Source organism: Oryx dammah, unplaced genomic scaffold (genome assembly GCF_014754425.2).
Source record: "Oryx dammah isolate SB20612 unplaced genomic scaffold, SCBI_Odam_1.1 HiC_scaffold_27, whole genome shotgun sequence".
Lineage (NCBI taxonomy): Eukaryota > Metazoa > Chordata > Mammalia > Artiodactyla > Bovidae > Oryx > Oryx dammah.
In genome coordinates, this window is record NW_024070211.1 from 2387355 (window position 1) to 2408180 (window position 20826).

At 56.4% G+C, this 20826-nt stretch overlaps 2 protein-coding genes across 2 annotated transcripts in view; both read right to left on the minus strand.

Moving 5' to 3' along the window:
- The window catches only part of ALDH4A1 (aldehyde dehydrogenase 4 family member A1), a 32790-nt gene extending 29077 nt beyond the window's left edge, over positions 1-3713 (minus strand). Inside the window, exon 1 of the mRNA XM_040229413.1 lies at positions 3372-3713. Within this exon, the coding sequence (XP_040085347.1) occupies positions 3372-3433 (62 nt within the window). The 5' untranslated portion in view covers positions 3434-3713. The remainder of the gene's footprint in view (positions 1-3371) is intronic.
- Positions 3714-5095: 1382 nt separating this feature from the next.
- The window catches only part of IFFO2 (intermediate filament family orphan 2), a 50008-nt gene continuing 34277 nt past the window's right edge, over positions 5096-20826 (minus strand). Inside the window, exons 2-9 of the mRNA XM_040229414.1 lie at positions 20366-20426; positions 18982-19077; positions 17677-17817; positions 16274-16413; positions 11791-11911; positions 11586-11678; positions 10565-10695; positions 5096-9215 (exon numbers count right to left, since the gene is read on the minus strand). Coding sequence (XP_040085348.1) covers positions 9110-9215; positions 10565-10695; positions 11586-11678; positions 11791-11911; positions 16274-16413; positions 17677-17817; positions 18982-19077; positions 20366-20426 — 889 coding nt within the window. The 3' untranslated portion in view covers positions 5096-9109. The remainder of the gene's footprint in view (positions 9216-10564; positions 10696-11585; positions 11679-11790; positions 11912-16273; positions 16414-17676; positions 17818-18981; positions 19078-20365; positions 20427-20826) is intronic.

The following is a 20826-nucleotide window of genomic DNA, read 5'->3' on the forward strand; positions in this document are numbered from 1 at the left end:
GGACTGCAAGGAGATCAAACCAGTCAATCGTAAAGGAAATCAGTCCTGAATATTCACTGGAAGGACTGATGCTGAAGCTGAAGCTCCAATACTTTGGCTGCCTGATGCGAGGAGCTGACACATTGGAAAAGACCCTGATGGTGGGAGAGACTGAAGGCAGGAGGAGAAGGGGGCGACAGAGGATGAGACGGTTGGATGGCATCACCGACTCAACAGACCTGAGAGTTTGACGTCCAGGAGATAGCAAAGGACAGGGAAGCCTGGCATGCTGCAGTCCATGGGGCTGCAAAGAGTCGGACCTGACTAGGCGACTGAACAAATCACTTCCAAAAAAAAAAGTATGTTTAAAAGTTGGTTGAGATTCCTGGCACTCCAGGCAAAAAGGCAAGCACTGCAGAACATCACCCGTCCCAAGTCCCCAAGAGATGGTTTCCGTCAGCACTAGAATTTCATGTGTAGGCCCTGACAGTTATCACTAAAAATGCTCTAAAACTGCTTCCCCATAAATGCAGACATGGCATGCCACAGGTATATGCTAAGAAAGAAAGAAAGTGAAGTCGCTCAGTCGTGTCCGACTCTTTGCGACCCCGTGGACTGCAGCCTACCAGGCTCCTCTGTCCATGGGATTTTCCAGGCAAGAGCACTGGAGTGGGTTGTCAAATAATAAACAAGTGGCCAAACACCAAAACTCTGCTAGAACCACAGTTCTCAACCAGGAGCGCCTGTGCCCCTGAGGTGACATTTGGCAATGCCTGGAGACCTCTTGTTGTCATGACTGAGGGATGCTATGCCATCTAGGGAGTAGACGCCAGGGATTCTGCTAAACATTCTACGATACACAGGCAGCCCCCACAACAAAGGATTATCAGCCTCAAACGTTAATACTGCTGAGGTTGGGAAACCCTGTCTTGGGGCATCAAGCCAGCTGCTATATCCAAAGAGGTGACCTAAGCCAGCAGATCTGGTTGCAAAATGCTTTTTCTCCACTCAGGAGGCATGAGCCTGGAGTCAGACAGAGGGTAATTTTATTGTTGTTGTTTAGTCGCTAAGTCATGTCCAACTCTTTGCGACCCCCATGGACTGTAAGCCCACCAGGCCCTTCTGTCCCTGGGATTTCCCGGGCAGGAATACTAGACAGGGTTGCCACTTCCTCCTCCAGGGATCTTCCCCACCCAGGGATCAAGCCCGCATCTCCCGTTTTGGCAGGCAGGTTCTCTAACTGCTGAGCCACTAGGGCAGCCCTTAGTCTCAACATTTTTAACAGGCAGATAAGTTTCCCATTGGTAAAGCGGTAATAATACAGGGCTTATCTGCACAGGGCCAGGCCTATGGTACTTGATTGCTTGATAACTACTGCTGTTATGAGCTTTCCATCCAACCCGCCCACCCCGCCCCAGCCCCCACATCCCCCAGAATAGAGGTGTTTTTATACCAGACATTAGAGAGCTTTTTGGTTTGTTGTTTTATGTCTAAGGCTTTAAGGTACTGGAGGGGCTCCAATACCCCTCCCTACAGCATTTAGCACACCACTTACACACGGCAGATACTCAGTAAACACACAGACCTATGTGGCTTCCAACAGGGTCTGAGAGGGGTGGTCCAAGAATGCAGGGAAAGGCCTGCAAATGAGACCACACTGAGGATGCAGTGAGCAGGGCCCCCAGCCTCAGTTTGGAGAAAGAGTCCCCGTCCTTGTCCTCTTCCTATCCCACCACCCGCCCCCACGGAGCACACACAGCTGCACTGAAACGCATCTGCGCACAGGGCACTCCGTACCATTCCTTGGGACACTGATTAACTCGAGAGAGGCACAGCTTAGCAGGGGAGATGCAGCTGATCAGTCCTAGGGGTTAGGCAAACAAAACTCCAACTGCGGCCAGAGCTGCCCAGCTCTGAAAGGGAGGTGGACAGACACATGGGTCCATAGGAGTGCAGCCTCACCCAACTGTGAGCCCCTCTGGGGCAGGATCTGTGTCCTACCTGCCTCCTCCACCAAGCCCAGGGGGTGCAGAAGAGGGCTCTGAGGACATTTGTCACTGAGAGGGCAAAGGTCCAGGAATCCCACTCCACACTCTAGGGGTCTGCAAATCTGGGTTTCCAGGGCAGCTCCACTGGGACCACTACACCTCGGCTTCTTCATCTGAAAACAGCTACCCACCAGTGAAGTTTCAAAACGGGTGATAATGCATGATTAACAGCATCAGGCACTGCCTCAAAGCATTTTCATGTGTCGTAACTTAGGAACCGTCACAATGAGGCACGTAGGCCAAGTGTGCAACACAGGTTTGGCATGTTATACGTACTCCACAAATATTATTCCACCTATCAGAAGAAAGCAGTCCATTTTCCTGACCAACTGCTGCTGCTGCTGCTAAGTCTCTTCAGTCATGTCGGACTCTGTGCGACCCCATAGACGGCAGCCCACCAGGCTCCCCTGTCCCTGGGATTCTCCAGGCAAGAACACTGGAGTGGGTTGCCATTTCCTTCTCCAGGGCATGAAAGTGAAAAGTGAAAGTGAAGTCGCTCAGTCGTGTCCCGGCTCCTAGCGACCCCATGGACTGCAGCCTACAAGGCTCCTCCGTCCACGGGATTTTCCAGGCAAGAGTAGGGGAGTGGGGTGCCATTGCCTTCTCCGACCAACACTTAACTTGAAAAAGGGGGAAGGAGAAAAGAGAGAAGAAGAAATGCCAGTCCAGAGGAGAGAGGGAACCCCAGGGAGGGTCCTGAACGTGAAACCAAGGGTGAGGAGGAGAGAAACGAAACGTGCTTAAAAAAAAAAAAAAAAAAATAGAGGTGCCCTCAGAGGAGAAGGCTGTACTCAGGCGGCGGGCAAATGTCTTTATCCATCCGGAGAAAGACGAGGTGATCAAGCGGCTCCTTTCTCACCGTGGAGATCCAAGAGGGCACCGAACCACCCCACCTCACCCGTCGGTGGGCAGGACCCCTTAGCTAAAAGACCTTTGGGAGACGGACACATCGCAGGAGGTGGGTGTCGGGCGGCATCAGAGGAAGCGACCCCCGGCGGAGAGAAGCCTCTGGGAAACCCGGAGGGGGTCTGGCCGGAGGGAGCCCGGTTCGGGGGCGAGGGGGGAGCCCGGTTCGGGGGCGAAGGTGGAGCCCGGTTCGGGGGTCTGGCCCGGAAGGAGCCCGGTTCGGGGGCGGGGATGGAGCCCGGCTCGGGGGTCCGGCGCGGAGGGAGCCCAGTTCGGGGACGAGGGTCGAGCCCGGTGCGGGGGCGGGGGTGGAGCCCAGTTTGGGGGTCTGGCCCGAAGGGAGCCCAGTTCGGGGGCAGGGGCGGGGGGGGTGCGCCCAGCGACTCCTGGAGCCCCGGGGCCAGCAGGCGCCCCTTGGCCTGCCCGGCGCTCACTCACCCGGCCGCCCTCCCCCGGCGGGCCAGCAGGGCGCGGCAGAGCGCGGCCGAACGCAGCAGCATCCCGGGATCCCCGCGCGGCCGCTGGCTGAACCGGCCCCGCTTGGAGCCACTGGACGGCACCGCCCCGCCTGGAGCGCACCACCTCGGCGGGCTGGGGGGGGGACTGCCGCCTGGGCATCCCTCCAAGTTGGGTCCGGCCTAAACGCCTCTGTGTTTGCCTCCTGCTAATAGAAGATTTCTCCCCCGAGGGCCTGATGAAGAACGCTATCATATGACGCAGGGCAAAGCAACCCAAGGGCGAAGCCCCGAAGCGTACGCGTTTCCCCCTTTCTTCCTGTATGGTATGACCCGATCGCCCTCCGACGGGGGCCGGGGGCAGGAGGGCGTGAGCTCCATCCACCAATCAGAGTGAACCATGAGAGCTCCCGGACCAATCAGAGGGGCGGTCAAGTTGCAACCTGCTTAGGCCGGGATTAGAGGGGCAGAAAGCAGCCAATGAGAGAGCGGGGATGGGGCACGTGTGAGGCGTAGCGGAAGGATCGGGGTCTGCGGGTCAGGTGTCTCTGGAGGCCATACCCCGGAGGCTCTCGCTGCCCTTGGCCGGGGCCTGCCAGACTCTTACACCCTGCAGAGGGCCTCGTCGTGGCCGGCCCCCTTCCTCACCTCGGGGGCTGCAGCCTGGCTCTAGCCTCCTGGTAGGGACGCAGCCACCCTCCACTCCCGACCTGGAGCGGAGCCACCTAGCTGCCTAAGGCATAGCGCTTGGACAAATCGGTCTACTTCCTTGCAGATTACGATCAATGTAAGATAAAACCCGAGCCAATCTGCGCTCGGACTTCCCTTCAAAAGCTCTGGACGCGGAATCCGTTTTATTTCTCTGCTTTATTTTGGCGCCCCGGACCAAAATTTGTATGTTCTCTCGGGAAGTTGTTTGCTCGAACACATGAACCTTTTTAACAACTCAGATTCTGAAGTTCTGAGGATGGAATCTTAGGGGCCCGTTCTATTCCTGAAGTACTGTTAACAACTTTCCCAACGCTCTCTTCTAATGTATCTGTTAGTATTTTCTCCAGCGGTGTGTACCGAGAACCTGCTTAGGAGTCAGAGTTCCGATGCTGATCGTGGTTTCTCCCTGTGACGTTGACAAGATATCTAACTTTCCTGGGCCTCAGTTCTGTGTCTGTAAAGTGGGGGTAATAATACCCACCTTAGAACTTCCTCATTATTTCATTATTACTCCTCTTTATCTGGGAGGCCACACTCTGTAAGGCACTTTGGAGAATTTAAACAAAAGAGTGGGGAGTGGGAAAGGAAACTTCAGTCCTCCTCTGGTGGGAGACTGGTTCCCAGAGCCCCTGCAGATACCAGAATCCACGGATATTAGTCACTTAATTAAGATGGCACAAGACACTTAGCTTGCTCCACCGGAGAAATGGAAAATTTGCAGATTCAGAGGGCAATATGATTAATAGGCCCCCAGTTCCAAACCAGGCTATGCTAGTTCTTCAGGCTGTGATCTCTCTGGCTCTCTTCCCCTTCTATGAAATATGTATAATTCCTGCTTTAACTGCTTCCAAAGATTTTATTGTGAGATGTGAGGTGATGTAAAATTGCCCTATTTGATCACTAATCGGCCAATGACTTTTAGTGTTTATGTGGCCTGTGTTCCTCTTGCCCCTCCCCCATCACTTTATCCTTAATTTAAAAAAAAAAAAGCATCAATTCTAAGACATTTCACTTTATTTAAAAGAAGCCAATATACAGGATATAAAGGGCATGATATTTACAACAATACAGTAAACAGGTTGGTTTCCGGTAGGGTCAGTAGTCTTTCAATGAGTATAAACCCCCCTTTCCCCTTGACGCTAAACCCAGCTGGCAGACAAACAGCAACAGTGGGGTGGGATGGGACTTCAGGATAGAAAGTCTCCCCGGGCGGGGCTAAAAATAAGGTCGATGCGAAAATGCCCACGAAGGAGTCTATGGGTGGAGGCTGCCTTTACCTCACTGCTTTGATGGCTTGGCAGGGGGAATGGTGAGGGGTTTGCCCGAGCCTAACACACAGCCCACCCCGAGCCTGGAAGTCTTCCACTCATTTCTCAGCTCTCTCCCAAATACAGCTGAGTTGGCCATGGATCTTGGCCGACCAGAGTCGGAGCAACTAATCAGAGCCCACCCTCTGAAGCAGAGCTTGCCCCCCGCCCAGCACCCCCTTTCCCTCCCACCACCCTACTCCATTCTGAATTCCCCACTGCCCAGCCACTACCACAAATGCCCGTCCCCCGGCCTTCCAGTGGCCAGGGAGCTGGGGGATCAAGGAACAGAGAAATGGGGTGAGAGGTGACCTTTGCGCTGCTGAAGCCACCCATGGGTATGGATGAGCAGGTGGTGAGGATGAGGAGAAAAGGTGAGGGGTACTGATTATATTAAACCCAGCAGCAACATGCATCTTGTCCACAGAAAAATGCTGGGCTACCATAACTGCCTGCCCTAGATTTTAAAAAAACCTTTCCTTTCATAAAAATAGATGAGAGTCTCTTGCTTTATAAATAGATTACATTTAGCTTAAGTTATCCCTTATATGACCCCCTGCCCCACACCCTCTCCCGCATCCCAAGCCAAAGATTCTCCAGGTCATCTGAGCTCCATCCACGGAGCTAAGTCCATGATGGACAGTCAGAGACCTCTAGACATATTGCCACAAGAAAACAAAATGTGTTTACTTGTCAATCATTTTTTTCCCCTGTTCAGAATCTCAGAAGTGTGTGTGCCTGTGTGTTCCACAATCAGGGAGCCCAAAGGAAGCTACTCTCCCTGCCCCTCCCCAATCCTCTCTTTTTATAAACCCCCCCAAAATAGGAGAGCAAAAGAGGGCAGCACAGGAGAACCCATCTGAGAACAATTCTGAAACACCAATGTCAATATGACACTGGGCTGAGAAATAGAAAACCAAAATTAAGTATTTACATCTTTACAAAGGACGGACCAGTTGGTCCCAACTGGACCTGGTGCTGCCCCAGCGAGCGTTGGGGTCTGTCTTGGCAAGCTGTGAGCCCACGGCAAAGGGGGCAAGTGGGGCCCACTGGCAACTAACTCAAAAAAGAACTTGGTGGGGAGGGAGGCAGCCAGGCCAAAGCCCAGGACCACACCCGGGAGGCAGGTCACTAACACTCTTGCTGTCCCCCCAGCCACCAGCCCCAAATCCTTGCTCCCCAGGGAAAGCAGCTATTGAAAGCCAGCAGGACGGATCTTTCTGGCTAGCATCTGACCCTGGCTCCTGCCACTTCCACACTTCCTAGATGAATTCAGAGTACCTAGTCCCCAAAGACAAATATCCTATGTATACAAGGGGGGAAGGAAAAATAATACTACTGGACAGCAATCACCGCAGGACCTTAGTTACCCCCTAAATACTTCTATTGTTGCTTACTGTCTTAACTCCAAAGATAGACCTGTCACCCTCCCACCACCCTGAGGCAGGCTTCCATTCTGCCCACCTGCCCACAGCACACAATGCCTCCCTCACCCTGGGCAGAGGAGGCCCGAGGGGAGGGGGCGGCGGTTTCCCACCCTCCCGGAAACGGAAAATCTTTTCAGCAGCTGAGGTCCAAGCCCAACTGGCTCTGATAACCTTTGGTTAAAATAAAAATAAAACAACAATAACAATAACAACAATAATAATCTGTTTGAACCCTGTAACCTTTAGAACAAGGGTCAGTGAGAAGGAGAAGCAGTGGGTGATCTCTCCTCCGAAACCTCGTCCCTTCACGTACCTAACGAGGGACTATCTGGCTAAGAGATGCTGGGAATGGAAGACGTTCAGCCAGACTTTTACAGGGAACCAGCAGGAGGTTCCCCCACGAAAACAAAACGAAGCAAAAAAAAAAAAAAAAGGAAAAAATTCACAATAAAGGCCACCAAGTTCTCATAAATAAAAATTACACACCATCACTAACACTCTCCTCTCTCTCCATATATATATATATTTATATAATATGAATATTATATACAATGGTTTTAAGACTGCAAAACAGGTGGGGAAACAGGAGAGAGAGGAGGCCCTTACAAATCACTGGTCCTCTGGGGAGGAAAGACTGGAGGCCTGATCTACTCAGAGCCCCTCTGCCTGCAGACACAGGCCGTGGGGGTAGTAAGGAGCTCCGGTCCTTGGGCACATTTTCCTCCTCTGACCTCCAGGGGGAGCTCCTGAGCCAACAAAACCAAAAACCCCCAATCACACCAGGGGATTGGTAGTAGTGAGTGGTGGGTCCAAAAAGATACTAAAAAAAAAAAAAAAAGTAAAGCCTGCTCTGCGGGCTCCCAGCTGAGATTTGAGAGTGGCCTCCACACAATGCCCTCTGACTCAGGTCCACTCAAGTCTGGAGAGATACTGGCTCAGATTAACTCTCCAACGGATCAATCAAGCAGTGAATTACAGTAGAGGTGAGTGTATGTCCATCCATGAGCGTGGCTCTCAGGCGAGCTCCCGCTCCGGCCACCTCCTCTGCCAGCAGTCCCCGCTGCCTCCCTCTGCTTCCCTTTCCAGTGCCCACCGGTGGCCAAACAGTGGGCAGCTGGGGCACAGTGGAGAACCAAGATGCTGGCAGGCAATACTGACCCAGCTCCCTGGAGGAGGCAGTGGCTACCAGGCCTGGCCCCCTCCAGACTTTCTCACAGAGAAATTTCAGATCTATAACCCCTTATTGTTGGCTGGGGGAAAAAAAAATCAGGGCAATAAAAGACATTCCCCACCCCCACCCCCCGCCCACCTCCCCAACCCACCGAAGTCCCAAGAAAGCAAGCAGCCAGGTGGCTGAGGTCCTTGGGACCCCCACCTCGATACCAACCTTGACCAAACCCGCTCCCAAGTCAGTGCTCACCCGCAGAGGCTGCGAGAGAGACACAGAGAGAGAGAGATCACCCTAGCTTCCGCCTCCTTCCCAGCTCCAGGGGAAAACCAAGGAGCTAGTTGGGAGAGGGCCCGCCTCCCACAATGGTATAAGGCAAGCTGCTTTTTTTTTTTTTTTTTTTTGCATAGTAGTTTAAACACAGTGAGGCTCCACCTTCCCCCACAGTGCCTTCTCCCTCTGCTTTGCCACTTGATCCAAAAAGAAAAGAAAAATTTGTCCTTCCCTCCCTCCTTCTAGCCTTCTCTCCCCTTCAGTAAATGACATGCCCTCAGGAAGTCCCCACCCAGGCCTGGAAAGGTGAAGGCAGGCAGCGCCTTCCTGGGGGGGAGGTGGACCATCCCAAGTTCAACTCCAGCAGGGGCGGGAAGGCAGAGCTCATGGCCAATCAGAGGAGCAGGTGGGAGGGTAGAAAAAGGCATTGACCACACCCGGGGGGGCTCCCCGCCCTCACCTTAGAGTTCTGTATAAAAACACCTGCTAGGAATAATTCTTTGGAGCTCAAAGTGGCTCAGCTGAAGGGAGAAGGCACAGTTAACACTGCATCGTCCGGACAGAGGTCTGCGTCTGTGATGTGGAGAACGATAGAAATTGACAGCACCATTCCTCGGGTGGGTGGGTGGAGGGGGGCACTGGTTGGTGGTGGGCGGAGAAAGGAAGGAAGGAAGCAGCGGTCCCTGGGGGCCTCCAGAGAAGGGAGGGCATAGGAAGTCTGCGTGGTCAGGGCTGGGAGCCCCACTTCCTGGCCCCGTGGGGAGAGGTGGGCAGAGGCCCCATCGCCAAGACCACCAGGCACGGGCTGAGGGGGGTGGGGGGCGTGCCTCAGTCATCAGCTGACCATGGGCTCCACGTCCGCCTCCCGCTCAAAGTCGTCGGGGATCTCGTCTGTACTTCCTGAGTCGCTGCTGGCCACAGAGCTTGGGGATGGTGAATTCCTGGAAGGGCACAACAGAACAGGAGACTTCAGAGGGCAGCCTGGGGCAGACGGCAGGAAGAATGGAGCAGCCCCTCCTGGAAAACCTAGCCTCCACGGGGGATCCTCGCCAAGAACTACCCTCTCTGCTTTCCTTAGAGTCTTCGAAGTTCAGGGCTTAAACAAGGCTCTCGAGACCTCGTGCAATGCCCTGGTGCTGAGCGCTCCACGGGAGTAGGAACCATGGGTCCAGTTCAGCTTCTACACTCCCATCATCTGGGCAATTAACTCAGAGCCCAAAGGGAGGCCACAGAGAATAGCAGTTAACAGCACTGGGTTCGAATTTTCAACTTGCTGAGCTGGGGGACCTAGTACAAGCTGTTTACCCTGGCTACATGGCACACTCCTCTATCCAAACAATGGAAACAACAGAAGTGGGTTCTGGGAATCAGTGAGCTGAAAGTAACATGCTCAGCCTCCCCCCCTACCCCCCGCCCCCCACACACAAAGCTTCCCCCTGCTTCTCCGTCTCTTACGGCCCAAACCGTGCAAGAACACAGTCATGATGAGAGAAATGATTATAACTAACATATTTGTGCTTCAGGCCAATCACTGTTACTTGTCATTTTATCACTAACATGTCTTTCTCCCCTGAAAGGGGGCTCCCCAGGTGGTTCAGTGGTAAAGAACCCGCCTGCCAATGCCAGCAATGTGGGTTTGATCCCTGGGTCAGGCAGATCCCTTAGGGAAGGAGATGGCAACCCAGTCCAGCATTCTTGCCAAGAAAATTCCATGGACAGGAGAGCCTGGTGAGCTACAGTCCATGGAGTCGCAAAGAGTCGGACACAACAACTGCACACACACACACTCCCCGAAAAGCTGCGTGTTCCCTAAGGGCAGGAGCGGCAGGGAAGGAGGCCTGATGTGTGTTGGTCTCCTGGGGACCAGCTCATGTGCCCTTGGGTTAGAAGATGGGAAAGGAAAGAAAATTGCTTCCTCGGGACCCATGTAAGCCCCGCCTACCTCCCCCTCCCCCCCTGCAGCAGCTCAGCAGGAAGTGGGGCGTGGGCTCCTGGAGGGCAGGGGCTGTGACCTGCTCATCGCTGTATCCCCAGGGCCTTGCACAGAGCACAACTTCTCAAAGGAGCCTTCCACAGTCCCACACCGATGGGAACAGGCTGGCTGTGCAAGCCACGTGAGCGTAGCTGTGTAAGGCACACGGTAGGTGGCTAACGGTCACAGGACGCCCAGACTGCTGGGCCGGCGGACGGAGTCCCCAGGCCGTGAGTCGCAACCCAGAGCCCCCGCCACCCGCATGCCGGGGCAGCGGCGCCGCGTGCGCGTGCGCAGGGAAGGCGGCGCGGGCGGTACCTGTCTGCGGAGCCCTTGATGAGCCGGCGGCACGTCTCCATCTGCACGTCCAGGCCCCGCTTCATGCTGCACATCTCCATGTACTCGTGCAGGTGGCGGTTCATGTCGCTCTTGGCCGTGGCCAGCTCCAGCTGCGGAGAGCCGACACGGGAGAGGGCGCAGGCCCCGTCACCCTCACAGCAAGCCTCGCGGCGACCTTGCCCTCGGCGGCGGCGGCGGCACGGGGCCGTCCCTCGGCGCCACACCCTCTGCTGGGGTAGCCCTAGCAACTCTGGCCTTGGCACTCCTTCACATGGACTGCGTTAGAAAAGGGGGCTCACGTTTCTGACCCTTCTCCTCAACCAAGGGCTCCATCCCTCGGGGAGGAGCCGGGCTTCCCTTTCTCCTGCCTGACAATGACTGACTCTAACAGACAGGTGTGCCAGGCACACACACAGGCTCTGGAGCAGGGAGAACAGGGCTTGCAGGCCGCTTCCCGGCTGGGGGTCTCAGGCAAGTCACTTGGTCTCTTTGGCCTCAACACCTCCTATGTATAATGGGCACACAGTGCCCACTGCACAGGGTGGAGGTGGAGGTCCCCCTCGGGTACACACACAGGGTATGAGAATACCAACGAAGGTGTATTTTTATTTATTTATTTATTTATTTTACTTTTTTGTTTCGAAGGTGTATTTTTAAAGGCCCAGTGTCACTTGATATCATTCAAATGTCAGTTCCCATTATTTTGAGATCACCATGTCAGTCAAACAACTTAAGAAAAAACCTCTCTGGGGCAGACAGGTATCACCACCCCCATTTTACAGATTAGGAAACTGAGGCCCTACCCAAGAGAGGGGTGACTTGCCCAGCACCAGGCCAGGAGAATCACTGGGTCTCCTGACTCCCAATCCTGGTGCCTGCGCTGCTATCCCAGCCCCTGAGCACACGGGCACTTAATCACCGAGGGCCTTGGGGGTCACGCGGGGGACATCACCGGGGGCCTCGGGGGTCGCTCGGGGACATGCACAAGCGGGCGCCTCACCTCAATCTGGCCGATCGTCTCCTGATACTCCTTGTCTCTCGTCTTGAAGAAAGATTCGGTCTCGTGGATCAGGTTGCCCAGGTTTTCCTCTTGCTGGAGAAACGGAACAGGGCGGACAGCTTAGCCGGGTGGTGGGGGCTGCCGGGAAAGAACGAGGGGCGGGGCACGGGAACGCGGCGCCCCCGGGGCCCGCCTGCCGGCTCACCTCGCCCTGCAGGTCGAGGCTCGGGTTGCAGTTGGTGAAATCCTCCCAGAGCAGCAGCGTGTCCTCATTCTCCTCCCACGTCAGGCTGTCGCAGTCATCGTCGAAGTCAAAGGTCTCCCGCCTGTGGGGGCACGGGCGGGCATGAGTGAGCAGTCAGGCTGCAGGGGCCCGGGCAGGCGGGGAGCTCGGGGCACGGGGAGGGGCCTGCCAGCTGGCTGTCCAAAACCATGAGAGCAGTAGCCAGAGGGGACGCGCGCCTTCTCCACGGAGCGCAGTTCTTCCAACGCAGAATGTACGTATGTATTACGGATACAACTTAAACTGCATGTTCCTAACGATGCCAGTCTCATTAATGAGACTAAAGAGAGCGTCTTGGGAACGGTTTCCACTCATTTTAACAACTCATTTCTCGAGCCCCTGCTATACCTGAGATGATTCATACGATCTTCTCTGCAACTTAGAAAGGTGGGTCTATTACTCCCATTTTACAGATGAGGAAACTGCAGCTCAGAAAGAATAAACTAGGGCTGAAAGCCAGATCTTTCTGTTCTCTATAGCTTTCTCCTCTCCATCAAAGCACACGCACAGGACCGATGACTAGGCATGTATTAGAGTGTGATTCATTCCATCCTCACAACAGTCCGAAGAGGTCAGTATGATTGTTAGTCCCATTTCGCAGGTAAGGAAATTGAGGCTCAGAGGGATTACGTGGAAACTCCTAGAATAATACATGCTGGAAATCGGATTTGAATGGAAATGCTCAGTGATTTCTGGGCTTCCCTATTCACTAGAACTGGCAATAGGGTGATGGACCGTGCAGGTGTATCTGGGACCGAGGGAGTTCTGCAGATGCACTGGTTATCCCAACTGCAGGGGACTATTTAAAAAAAAAAAAAATTCAGACCAATACACCCATTATTCAGATGGGAAGGCTGAGGTCTACAGGAGTAAGTCACTTGACCCGGTGAATCAGCTGGAGAGGCAGACGTGGGTCCCAAGTCCTGATTCCCATCCCAGGGCTCTCCCTGCTGCCCACGCTCACTCCTTCAACTACTCTCTGGATCCTATAGTGCACCGCTCCCAACCTGCTGGGGACACTGGGCAGGGCCCAAGAACCTCAGGAAAAGCGCTGTCCAGAGCGCCCCCTCGAGCCCGGCTCCCCACCAAAAAGCACTTCCTGCAGGAGCCTGTAGGTGGCTCCCGGCGTCCGGCGACCAGAGCTGGGACCCGGCTGCCCTGGAAGGCACTGCCCGCCCCTTAGCCAGACAGCTCCCGGCAGGCTCCCGGGTCAAAGGTCGACCCATCACGGCATCGCATACTGGACTGCTGATTTCACTTCCTTCCCGGCGGCTGGGACCAGAAGGCAACCCTGGCTGAGTAACGGAGAAGGAGAAAGGACAGGAAGCTGGACAAGAGGAAGGACTCAGAAGAGAGGCCCCGGCCCCCCAGATGAGGGGGGCGGGACCGAGGAAGAGGCGTGGCCATGGTGCAGAGAAAGGAGCAGATTCCTCCCCTTCTCCGGGATCTGAACGTGAACGTGAAGTCGCTCAGTCGTGTCCGACTCTTCGCGACCCCATGGACTGTAGCCTACCAGGCTCCTCTGTCCATGGGATTTTCCAGGCAAGAGTACTGGAGTGGATTGCCATTTCCTTCTCCAAGGGATCTTCCCAACCCAGGGATCGAACCTGGGTCTCCCGCATCGTAGAGAGACGCTTTACCGTCTGAGCCACCAGGGAACTCCTGGATCTGAAGCCCAAGCAATTGATTTTGATCAAAACAAAACAGCCCTGACTCGGGCGCAGTTATTCAAAGACTTCAGAGGAGCTGGCCCGTGGCACCTTCTGGCTTGTGTCTCAGCCCGGAGCCAGGGAGAAGTTGGTGGGAAGGGGCCAGGGCCCCACCCAGGGTGTGGTCTGATGGCTTTGGCAAGAACTGCTGGGGTGGAGGGGTGATCAGAGAGTTTTGTTTTGCTTTAACTTAGGCAGCTTGACAACCAGATCAATCTAATTGATGGGTTTAATACTAAGCCCAGTTCAGACCTGTCAACACTCAGGTGCCCGTTTTTGCAGCATGGCAAAGAGCACACATGGACCCAGGAGCACTCCACTAGCCCCCCAACCCAGCCCGCCCGCTTTCTGGGTAGGCTGTGGATTCCTGGTGACCTGGTGAAAACCTGGGAAACAGTTTCTTCAAAGAAGCCCTTTACTTCAACTGAATGAGCCCAGCCAGGGTCTCTGGGGCCTAAAGCCAGCTGGACACTCAAGAATGCCCACAGCAACCTTCAGAAAACCTAGACCTGCCCAAGGGTTCTCTCTCCTCCGTGAAAGATGAGAACATGAGAACGGAGAGGTGCGTGTTTGGCGCTAAGTAGCTTCAGTCGTGTCCGACTCCTCTGTCCATGGGACTCTCCAGGCAAGAACACTGGAGTGGGTTGCCACGCCCACCTCCAGGGGAGCTTCCTGACCCAGGGATCGAACCCGCGTCTCTTACGTCTCGGCAGGTTCTTGACTACTCGAGCCACCTGGGAAGCTCATGAGAAGGGGTGGGGTGGAGGGTGTTGAAAGATGAATCAAGAGCCTAGGAGTCTCCTTGTTACCCTCAAAACAGCAACCCCTGCTCTCCACAAACACAGCGCCATCTCAGTTTTGTTTCAAGGGAGTGTCACGCAAACCATCCTGCCTGGGGCCGACTCCTATCTCCCTCCCGAGTCACCAGGGTGGGTATGGCGTGGCAGGAGAGACAGAAAGAGGGAAATCTCTCTGAGGACACAGACGGCACTGGATCGAGATCCAGGCTCTGTCCTGACCCACCTGCCCTCTCTGAGCTGTTTCCTCATCTGTGATGAAGGGCTGGGCGGAGTGAGCGTGGGACTCTACTACCTGGGCCAGCCCCAAGCTCAGCAGGAAGGGTCTGGAGAGGCCCGAGCCCCTGGCTTCTAAAACGAGTATGATGGTAGGGGCACCTCCAGGAGAGGCCCTCCTGGAGGGGCGCCATGTGGGTGGTGACGGCCCATCCGAGTCAAACGCTCAAATCCAGCCCTGCTGTTGGGACACCCAGGACTCCCGGGGAGGGACATCAGGCCAGAATGCATGCTCGGCCGTAAGGCTTAGAGACCAGGGGGTGGGGGGAGAAGGAAGTGGGAGGGAAGATGGAGCCCTGGGTCAGGGCTCAGGGGACCAACGGCAGGGGACTCTGGGGAGAGGGCTGGCAAGGGCAGGCCCGTGGGGCAGGGGGAAGTAGACTCAGAGATGCAGCCCCAGCCTGCCGTCTGAGCAAGGCCCTGAGCTGAATCAGCCTATGCCTGCAGCCACTCCCCTCCCCACCCCGCGCAGGACGCCACGTGGACGCGAGCCAGAGGTGGGTCAGGACTGCAAGTGTAGCATGGAGTAACCAGGGCTGCAGTGGGTCCCTGCCCCAGACAGCCGCGCCTGGCTGGTGCCCAGCAAAGCAGCTGTCTGCAGAGGCCAGAGCGGGCTGCCCAGCTGCTGCTACTTATTGTTCTTTAGTCATTAAGTCATATCCGGCTCTTCGCGGCCCCATGGACTACAGCCCGTCCAGCTCCCCTGTCCATGGGATTTCCCAAGCAAGAATACTAGAGTGGGCTGCCATTTCCTTCTCCAGTGGATCTTCCTGACCCAGGGATCGAACTCGCGTCTCCTGCGTCGGTTGGTGGGTTTGTGAGCCACCCAGAAAGCCCAGGTGGGTAGCTAGTGTCCCATCATGGCGAAATTTAAGCTATTAGCGTGCCACTGCTGAACCTGGAGTGGGCAGACATCAGCTTTCACGAGCTGGCACAAACCGGCTCCAGCCCACCACCGAGCACACGAGAGCCCGGAGTCTGCCACTAACCCAGGCCGCCGCTTAACCCAAGGGAAAAGAAAAATTTTTTTTACTTTGTATGGTGATGAATGTCAGGCTTATTGTGGTGAGCATTTCACAATATATACAAATACTGAACCACAATGTTGCATATCTGAAACTAAAATAAACTTACAATGTCAGTTATATCGTAATTTAAGGAAAAAAAAAAAACTGTCCACAAATATGACCACTATTTGGCTTCCCCAGTGGCTCAGCAGTAAAAAATCTGCCTGCCAAGCAGGAGACGTAGGTTCAACCCCTGGGTCGGAAAGATCCCCTGGAGAGGGCAATGACAACCCACTGCAATTATTCTTGCCTGAAAAATCCCACGGACAGAGGAGCCTGGTGGGCTACAGTCTATGGGGTCGCAAAGAGTCGGACGCAACTTAGTAACCAAACAGAAATGAGTGCTATTACCAGTCTGGCCTTTTCTGAAAATGTGAAACTCCCCAAATACTAAATGTTGAAAGTGAATCCAGATTCTCACAGAACATCACGCTGGCCAGCAAAGCATCTGGAGGCTACTTGTCAGCCAGCCCAGGGCACCGGTTTGCACCCCTTGCCCTAGCAATCTGGGGAGACAGAGAGGAGCCCCGGGCGCCAGGGCAGCCAGGATACTCACAGCTGGTTAAACATACGCTTCATCTCATCTGTGATGTTCATGGAGCCGACCTCGTCGTCTGAGAACCGGTTCACCTCCCCATCCTGCTCGGAGATGTCGTCGTCGGAAGCCACCTTACGCTCTTTCTTTTTGGGGACCACCTGACCCAGAAAGAGAAAGATCAACATCACTGGGCAGCCCTGCGGAAACGGGGGGCGGGGCAGACCGGGAAGGGAGGTGGCGTCCCGAGGGATGGATGGAGTGTGGCTGGGGCAGCCACTGCCAGGAAGGATGCAGGTCCTCTAAGAAGCAGGTGGCGTTAGCAGGAAGCGTGAGGTGGGGAGGCATGCGGGGCAGAGGAACAGACGGCCTGGCCCCTTCCCTGCCCTGGGAGGCCTGGAGATTCGGCCGGCCGGATGTCTCAGAGCTCCCCGGAGAGACACAGAAGCCCTTACGCAGGTCAGATGGCTCCATGCTTCCCAGAGCCCACCTGCTCCCATGCAAAGGTGACAGGTAGGCAGCCCCGGTTCAGTGAGCTTCCTCCACTCCAAGCAGACAAGACGCGACAAACCAGACGCAGGCTGAATGGGCCCTTGCTTCCCTGCAGAGGGGCAGCCAGAAGGCACCCAGGGGAGCCCAGGCCTCACCCCAGTACATCCAGAGCCACGCACTTAAAGCCAGCGGCGCGCTGTTTTGCCCTGGGCTCAAGCAAAAGCCAAACCACAACCCCAAACTCAAGAAGCAGCCTTTGGAGAACGGCAGACGCCCTTTGGGCAGGTGGACCGGCCCCCAAGCCCTCCCTGGAGGACACACGCCAGTGCTAACCCATCGCCTTCACTCTGGACACAGACGCTTGCTCGCTGGGGGTAGGGAAGTGGGGGACTGAATGAGTCTCAATGTGGGAATGAAAGAAGAGTCAACAGGCCAACAGCTCCCCTTCTGAATTCTGAGGCTCGAGGGCTAGGGCTCAGGCCGGCTTGCCTAGGCTCCCAGTCTGGCCAGGGCTCCCCGACCACAGCCCTGGTCCCCGGCTCCTGCTCCCAGGAGAGGCAGGAGGCAGGGCAAGGGGCCCAAGGTGGACAGACAGACTGAGCCCTGGAAGGTCCGGAGACCCGAGTCCTCGTCCCAGTTCTGTTGCCTCGCTCTTCCAGGAGCCCGTCACGTCGCCCCCCAACCCCTAGTGAGTGGTGTCCTCGGACGTAGGATGAAGCAGTCAGCCTCGATGACGGAGTCACATGTGCCTGTGAGTCTATGCAGTCCCTGATTCTACACTTTCCTGGGAGGCCGGAGCGCTGGGCAAAGGCTGCCTGGGGGTGGGCTGGGGAGGCGGGGAGGGACATGGGCGGGGTGTGAGGGGCCCAGGGCAGGGTGGCCGGGGCGGGCGGCGGGCAGCGCCGGCTGGTGAGCGGGGCGGCCCTCGTCACCTGGAAGATCTTGGACACGTCTTCCGAGTTCCGCTGCTGCGCGACATCGCACAGCTTGGCCGTGATGTCGATCCGGCGGCAGATATCCATGTCCACCTTCATGGCCTTTTCTTGGATCTTTGTGTCCAGGTCTGTCATGGGCTGCAGGGGGGATAGCAGGGGGTTACGTGAGCTGGGAGGGCCAAGCAAGGGGTAGGGGAGGCACCCCCAGGCTCCGGCTGGAGGGAGGGGTGGGGAGACCCCCCAGGTGCTGGGCAGGAGGTCCCCGCAGTCCGAGGGGGGTCCTGCAGCCTTTGCTGGGCATGAAGGGTCGGGCCAGTGGCTCGGGCTCGGGGCAAGGGGCTGGGGGACGTGGGTGCTGTGGGGACCTAGGAAGACTGTGTTTGCCGGTCTCCCTAAGGGCCGGAAGGCATCCTCTCAGCAGACACGGCGTCAGTGTTGGTTTTGTCGGAACAAGGGAAAAACAAAGACACGTCCCAGCGCTGAAAGGCCGCCCTGCTCCCACGGCGGGTCTGCCCCACCTCTCCCCAACAAAGATTCCTCCCAGGCTGACGGTGGGGGCTACCTTGGACAGGTGGGGCTCCCCCAGACCCCGGTAAGGGGAGCCTTCTGCCCTCTTCCAGCCATCCCAGGCTCACACCGCCCAGGGCCAGAAGCCACGGCCGGCGGCGCCACCTGTCCTGGGCTCCATCTCCCTCCTGCAGTCTTTCTCTACATACTGCCTGCGGCCCGAAGGTGGCAGGAAACCACGTCCCCAGCAGGAAGGAGGCCCTTGCTGCTCTGCCAACAGCTGCCCCCGCCCACAGTGACTCAGAGGGGCTCCGACTGTCCCAAGGACGTGCACACCGGCCAGTCCCCACTCAACAGAGCAACCTCAGGAAGGCCGCTGGCCCGGGTAGCCTCTCGGCCCAGCGCAGACCAGACCCGGGGGCCCCTTCAGCCTGCCATCGGCACCCCCTGCGCCAGACACGGAGGCCCCCGGCCGCCCCCACCCCCCGCCTCCACGCTGGTGAGCCGGCAGAGTCGGAGCGAACGCACACAGGCCGTCAGAGGAGCCCGGGGCGGACGGATGGGTTAAGCAGCTGATTAATGCATCTCTACTCAGACCACGGGAAGCAGGGGAGGGGCAGGGAGGGGGGCCTGATCTCTGATGCATCCGTCATCCTCACAGGTCAAACGCAGCCAGCCAGGACTCTAACTAGAAGCCGAGCTCTGGAGCCTCGGAGTGAATGAAGCGTTCTGCATGATGGGTGGGGGGGTGGGGGGATTCATGACACCTGGGCGGTGGTGGCCGGAGGCACTTACGTCACTCATGAGGCCCTTGAACACCACCAGCTCGGCCTTGAGACGCTCAATCTTCTCGTTCATCTCCTCCTGGATGGCTTCCGCCTCCTGCGCTGCCTACGAGGGACGGAGACCAGGGAGGGGATCAGGGGGTGCTGGGCGGGCTCCCCAGTGTGGGGCGGAGAGGCTGGACACCTGGGTTTAGAGCCCTAGATGGACGCCTGACATCCAACCATGCCGGGTGCCTCTGTGCCCCAGGGGAGGGGAGCCAAGACCTTGACCCAGCCTGGCTCCCAGCTCAGCCCTCACTTCACCCCTCGGCCTAAAACAATTCTTTTCTGAGAACTGTTCATTGGATGGAAAAATCCGTGGCAGACGTTGAGAGAAAAAGTGGATATAAAAGCAATTCCAGTGGGTGAAAATAGCAGGTCAATGTATGTCAAAGTGCCAATATGTGACCATCTCCGATCTCCAGAATGGCAACATCATGTGTGTCAACCTCACTGAGCGTGCACATCCAGGGGCTGTACACGTACCCAGAAACACCCAGAAGGTCACCCACCAACTCAGCAACAGTGGGGCAGGGAGAACCGGAGGCTAAGTTTTGTTTTCTTCTCTGTGCTTCTCTGAACTTTCCAAGTGTTGGCCCGTGAACATGTTACATTTGTAAAGTAAAAAGACCTTTTCTCACAAAAGAAAGTAGGGCTGGGGGGCAGGGAGCCTTCATCCTTTTCCTTCTACACATTATTTTAACCGTTCCTTGACGCTGATGTCTTTTAATGTCTCCTTGACATTATTTTAATCCCTCTCTAACTTTCTTAGAAGATCAACGCTTATTTTCTTTCTTTCTTCTTTGGTTATTTATTTATGTAGATGATCAATGCTCTAACTATCCGAAGGCGACTTTTTTCAGTGTTAAAAAGAGCCGTCCACGGCTTCCCACGGGGTTGCCACTCTTGTGCCTATTTGGCTGAGAGGAGAACAGAGCTGAGAAGGTCACGTCTGCTCCCCAGAGTGCACCGCCAGCCCGTGTGAAGCAGGGCCCAGAGCACAGAGCCACCAAGCCAGAAAAGCCAGAGGCTGTCCTCACACCTGCCACGGAGCGCCCCTGGGGCTGGGAGCCCACCTGGCGACGAGCCCCACCCCGCCCTCTCCGAGGCACTCGGCCCCGAGTCCAGTCCTGCGTGGCTAAGACAGCAACAGGGCTCCTGTGCCCAGGCTTTTCTGCAACTGCGTGCCGGGGATGCCTTCCCAGCCCCGAAGCAGGGGAGGTGGGAGAGGCCCCCGGCCCCACAGAGGACAGGCTGAGCTGACACAGCCCAAAGGCTGTGCTGGGAACCAGCCCCCAGCCTCGCCCCTCGACCGCGCGGCTCGCCCCCAGCCTCTCTCGGTTGGGACCTCTTACCTCTTGCAGCGTGTCCACCATGGTCTGCAGGTTCACGCGCTTGGCAAGCTCCTCCTCCCACCTGCAACAGCCAAGAGGGACAGGCGGTCAGAGGGTGGCCTCCCCCAGGCAGCCCACCCCCAGGCACAGTGCCAGCATCCACCCTGGATCGCCCCCGCTGGCTGAGGAAGATGCAGCAGGGACTCCAGCCCCGCCTGTGTCCCGGAGCTCCCAGGCAGGGGGCGGTGGTGGATGCATGATGCCAGGGCATGAGTGCCAGGCTCCGGGCATAGGACAGCCCTGCCGGGAGACGTGCGGGAGGGGCTGCCGCCCTGCCCCTGTGCGCACACGGTGTTAGGTGCTGGACGAATGCTGCTGCCTCTTCCGCTCCTGTGAGACGCGGTTCTGAGGCTGTTCTCAGGAGCCGGGCTACAGCCAACACCACGTTCAGGCTCTCCTTTGCACCCACAAGAAACAAACTT